We start from the raw sequence: 4,540 nt of genomic DNA, 5'->3' as shown, positions 1-4,540 counted from the left end.
AGATATTTGGCTACAGGGAGATCATATAGAGATTTAAGGTTTTCTGCAACAATTTCTCATCAGGCTTTATCTCAAATTATTCCGGACACATGTCGAGCAATCTATAGAGTTTTAAATAAAAAAATACTTTAAGGTAAGTTTTTTATGTTTTTTAGGAATAGTACATTTTAAAGTATTATTATAAACCATTAACATAAGTATTAGCTTGTATGTGTCTATGTACAGGGTTATTCATTATAAATTACTCACCCCTTATCATCGTGATGATTGCCTATAATTGAAAAAAAGTTTAAATAAAAGTTTTTAAATTTTGTTAAAATGGTATCAAAAGTACAGTAGCGTACCGATTTCAGGGGATATAAAAAATATTTAGTTTTTAAATGGAATACCCTGTATATTACGAAATTTTTGAAATTATCCTTTTCCTGATTTCAAAAATATGCCATATGTTAACTTTTCCATATTTACAGTAACTAGTTTAACTTAGATATTTGGCGTTTAGTTACTCAAAACCGGTATGAGATAGGGGTAACATATGGTACATTTTTGAAATTAGGAAAAAAAGAATATTATTATTAATAATTAATAATATACAACCTACGTCATTAAAAAACATACATTTGTTTGTATGGCCTGAAATCTGCACGCTACTGTACTTTTGATAACATTTTAACAAAATTCAGTTTTAACCACATAACTTTTATTTCAAACTTTTTTTTCTATGGGTGGATAATTTATAATGAAAAACCCTGTACTTTACAAAAATACATAACTACATTCGAGAATTGCACGCTAAAGAGGCGTGTAACTTTTTAGGAAGTCGACCACATTTTGTTGAACAGGTTGAGTGCTGATGACATTACTAGGAGACGCTCTATCCAAAGGCGTTTGTGAAGGAATGTATAGCGTGGGACGAGCAGATGATTGCATAAAATTATTGTATGCACTATTGGATGACATTTCTGTTGTAGGCCTCGGAATATGGATAGAACAATTTCTGGTCAGATTTCCTAACTCTGCTTCAAATACTGCATCATTAATTATTTTTTCTAAATAAATGCGTTGATCATTAGGTAAACTTCTCAGCTTTTTAGCGACATTTCGTCCAAAAATATCGTGTTTATCTTCAACTCTTGCTTCAGTTAAGCGTTTTCCCACAGAAGGTATTACATTATCTATTTCTCTTTATCTATTTTTATTATATGGCCTTCCTGGTGGTACTGAAGTGTTAGAAGAAGTTGGAGTAGGAGGTAAAGTGTCCAGCTCCGAATTGCCGATGGAAGCCTATGATGGTGGCCGATCCTGTGATGGGGAATTTTGTACTGACTCAATATCATTTTCATCCTGCAATTGAAATGTATTATAATTTTCCATGTTGTTTTAGGTCCCAACCTACCAACAAGAATGGAGACAGATTGCCGAGGAATTTGCAAAAAAATGGAATTTTCCACATTGTTTGGGTGCCGTGAATGGTAAGCATGTGAGGATAATACCTCCGCAAGGAAGTGGATCATATTTTTATAACTATAAAGGGTTTCATAGTATGATTTTAATGGCAGTGGTCAACGTAAACTACGAGTTTATTGTCGCCGAATTTGGTGTAAATGGAAGAGTATCAGATGGAGGCGTAATTGAGCACACAACATTCTATCATAAATTGAAAAATAATTCTTTAAACATTCCGGAACCAGATCAACTGAATGATTCAAATAAAATACTTAATTACGTTTTCATCGGTGATGAAGCATTTGCCTTAACTCCCAACTTTTTAAAGCCTTTTAGTCAAAGAGAGCTTACAAATGAGAGAGGAATTTTTAATTATCGGCTATCAAGAGCTAGACGTGTCGTGGAGAATGCATTTGGCATATTAGCATCGAGATTCCGTATTTTTCATACCAGCATAAATGTAGACCCTGACAATATAGATATTATTGTTACGACGTGTTGTGTGCTTCATAACTTTTTGAGAAGAAAATATTCAGCCACATATACACCAATGGGTAGCATGGATTATGAAGACACAATTCAGGGCACTCTATCCCTAGGTTTCCAACCAAATGATTATAATTTAACTGACCTTGAAAGAGGGCATTATAAGGCTATTTCAAACGATGGTAAACAGACGAGAGAACTATTTCAAAATTATGTCAATAGCGAAGGTAGCGTTCCTTGGCAAAACAAAATGTGTAACATAGGGGATACATAAATAAATAATAAAATTTTATTAACTTGTATCTGTTATAGAATAAATACAGTATTCAATATCAGGCTTTAATATTTTTTAACATGCTTTAAAATTTAACATTCCTTATACAATTACCCCATACCTGTGAGTCCTCAAAATTTGTCACTGGCCGTCTAGGTGTTTCCTGGTGATCTAGAAATTTAAATAAGTCGTAATACCACAGTGTTGGAGTATATACATCTTCTGTGCCAGCACCCGATTTCAGTGACTCAGATACCTTTTTCTTTTCTTTGCGATAAGAACTACGTAATGAGTTGATTTTCTTTATCACAAAATCCCTATTTGCATCTGCTTCTACCTACAATAGTTCTACATGTACCTGTATCTAAAATGCATACAACTAAATACTAGCCTCCTTTAATTTTTCTATCAGTTTTTGATACGCCGCATTCTTTTTATTGCGATCCGAATATTCTTTTGATTTTATCTGCCACAGACATGGCAATGATTTATATACTTCTATAAAATCGGTCATAAATGGCTTTGAATAACTTCTTACATCAGACATGTTGAAAAAGCACTACATTCCTACTAAGAACACGGCTTGAACTGTGAACTGAACACCTGTACGCCGTCCACACGCTTAAATTTTACCGTGCAAACCGAATTTGCACAAACAAAATCTTCAACAAGCCGAAGTTTACGCAAGCCGCGCTTTTCAGTTTGTGCGAGATAACGTTTTGCCGGCCACACGTACGGGCTTCCCGATACAAACTGATTTGTGCAGGCAAGCGCGCGGTAAAGCCTGTATGTGTGGCCGGCCCATAACAATCGCTTATTATAGTGAAAAATATAAAGAATTAACCCATTGAATCAATATTATTGGATATTGAGTAATTCAGTATAGATTCTAGATTGATTGTTAAAAATTTGTTGTAGGGATGTAATATCTTTTGATTGCCATTTAACAGCATTCGTCATCGTATTGTTAGAATGCAATCTCTATTTTTTTGCAAATCACCTGTTTTCAAATCAAACTCAGCCTTATAAACCTGTAAATCAAATTTGCTTTTGGAAATAAAATACATATGAAATTAATATTTAATATACAGGATATCCCGTTCATGTTTATATAAAACTTGTGTGCAAGTTCCTCATGTGAAAATAATGGGGGTAGTTCACGTAGCGTTTTTTTTCTTAAACGCTCTGTTACAGTGTTGAAGTTGTTATTTTCCAAATAGTTTTCCTTAATTATCATTAAATCGGCGAAAGATAAAAGTATTAAAATTTGTACAAGTGCAAACATCGTTAAGAACAATGTGCAAACGGTTTTTTCTGAAAAGCAGTGTCGCCGATACAGGTAATTGGAGGGGTACAATTGAAAAAACAACATGTTAAAAATCAAGTTACATTTCTAAACAGTTTTGTATACTCTAAAGTATACTACAAAACAAAATATACTTGTCGAAATTCAACAGCATGTAGATACCATTTTCGAGAAAAATGAAGTTGCATGGAAGCAAATGGGGGACAATTTCAGCATCTACTGTAGTATTTCGAGTTTTGCTCATTTGTTTAATTATGCAGCTATTTTGTTCTGTCTGTCTTCGAGTCTGTTTCCTAATTATTTTTAACGTCGAGTTGATGTTTACTCGTGTATAAATTTTGACATTTTCATCGTTAGCCGATTTAAAGATAATTAAGAAAAACCATTTGGAGAGAAACAACTTTAACACACTGTATCTCGAAAATAGGGCGTCTAAGAAAATAATGTTATATGAACTACCCCCGATATTTTCCCATGAGGAACTTGCACATAAGTTCTTTTGAAACATGAACGGGATACCCTGTATATATATGACTGATTTATGGGGTTATACGCAGTTGCAAGGCAAAGAATGAATTTTTTCTGGAAAGGTATTCTTTCCTGGCTCATAATATTCCTATGCGCTCTCAAGTCAGAGATCGTGACGCGCTCTGCATCCTCTTTCACGACATAGGCATGGGTATTGGGCCTAGTTGATAGCCCCATTGCATTCATGTAATACAAAAGTGAAGTTGTACCTTCATTGAACATCCCGGCAGCGATGTAAGCTGTTATTTCAACAATTTTTGAGCCACGCGGAACGATTTTTGGAGTTATTTTCCATATCAACTGATTGTAGCTCTCGTTGTTCTGCGTAAAACCACCAACACATCTTTCCAATAATTTTTTATCGCTGAGATCTGTATAAATTGGAAAGATAGCTTTAGCAAAACCAGGTGGTAAAGACAGATAATTATGTTTATAAGATAACGTGTTTGGGTTTTGGAGTAATCATCACCGATGTAATTTTTATAACAAACGGCAAATGT

The 4,540-nt window shown here is 34.0% G+C and overlaps 1 protein-coding gene across 1 annotated transcript; it reads right to left on the bottom strand.

Moving 5' to 3' along the window:
* Nucleotides 1-742: 742 nt before the first annotated feature.
* On the bottom strand, nucleotides 743-2,735 carry LOC108916036. The gene is made up of 3 exons (XM_018722225.1): nucleotides 2,594-2,735; nucleotides 2,328-2,539; nucleotides 743-1,344 (listed from the first exon to the last, which is right to left on the bottom strand). Exons 1-3 carry the CDS (start codon nucleotides 2,718-2,720, stop codon nucleotides 1,285-1,287), a joined length of 399 nt encoding a protein of 132 aa, XP_018577741.1. The 5' UTR covers nucleotides 2,721-2,735; the 3' UTR covers nucleotides 743-1,284.
* Nucleotides 2,736-4,540: the final 1,805 nt, after the last annotated feature.

Source organism: Anoplophora glabripennis, unplaced genomic scaffold (assembly GCF_000390285.2).
Source record: "Anoplophora glabripennis isolate ALB-LARVAE unplaced genomic scaffold, Agla_2.0 scaffold1603, whole genome shotgun sequence".
In the NCBI taxonomy this organism is placed as follows: Eukaryota; Metazoa; Arthropoda; class Insecta; order Coleoptera; family Cerambycidae; genus Anoplophora; species Anoplophora glabripennis.
The sequence above is the reverse complement of the archived record's forward strand: the minus strand, read 5'-3'. Positions and strand labels throughout refer to the sequence as shown.

Bases quoted from the DNA above. Each gene is read 5' to 3' on its own strand.
- LOC108916036 (XM_018722225.1), bottom strand. From the start codon at position 2,720: ATGACCGATTTTATAGAAGTATATAAATCATTGCCATGTCTGTGGCAG. The intron at 2,540-2,593 runs GTATTTAGTTGT...TATTGTAGGTAG, and splicing joins AGAAAAATTAAAGGAGGCTA to AAGCAGATGCAAATAGGGAT. The intron at 1,345-2,327 runs GTATGGGGTAAT...TTTCAATTGCAG, and splicing joins CAAATTTTGAGGACTCACAG to GATGAAAATGATATTGAGTC.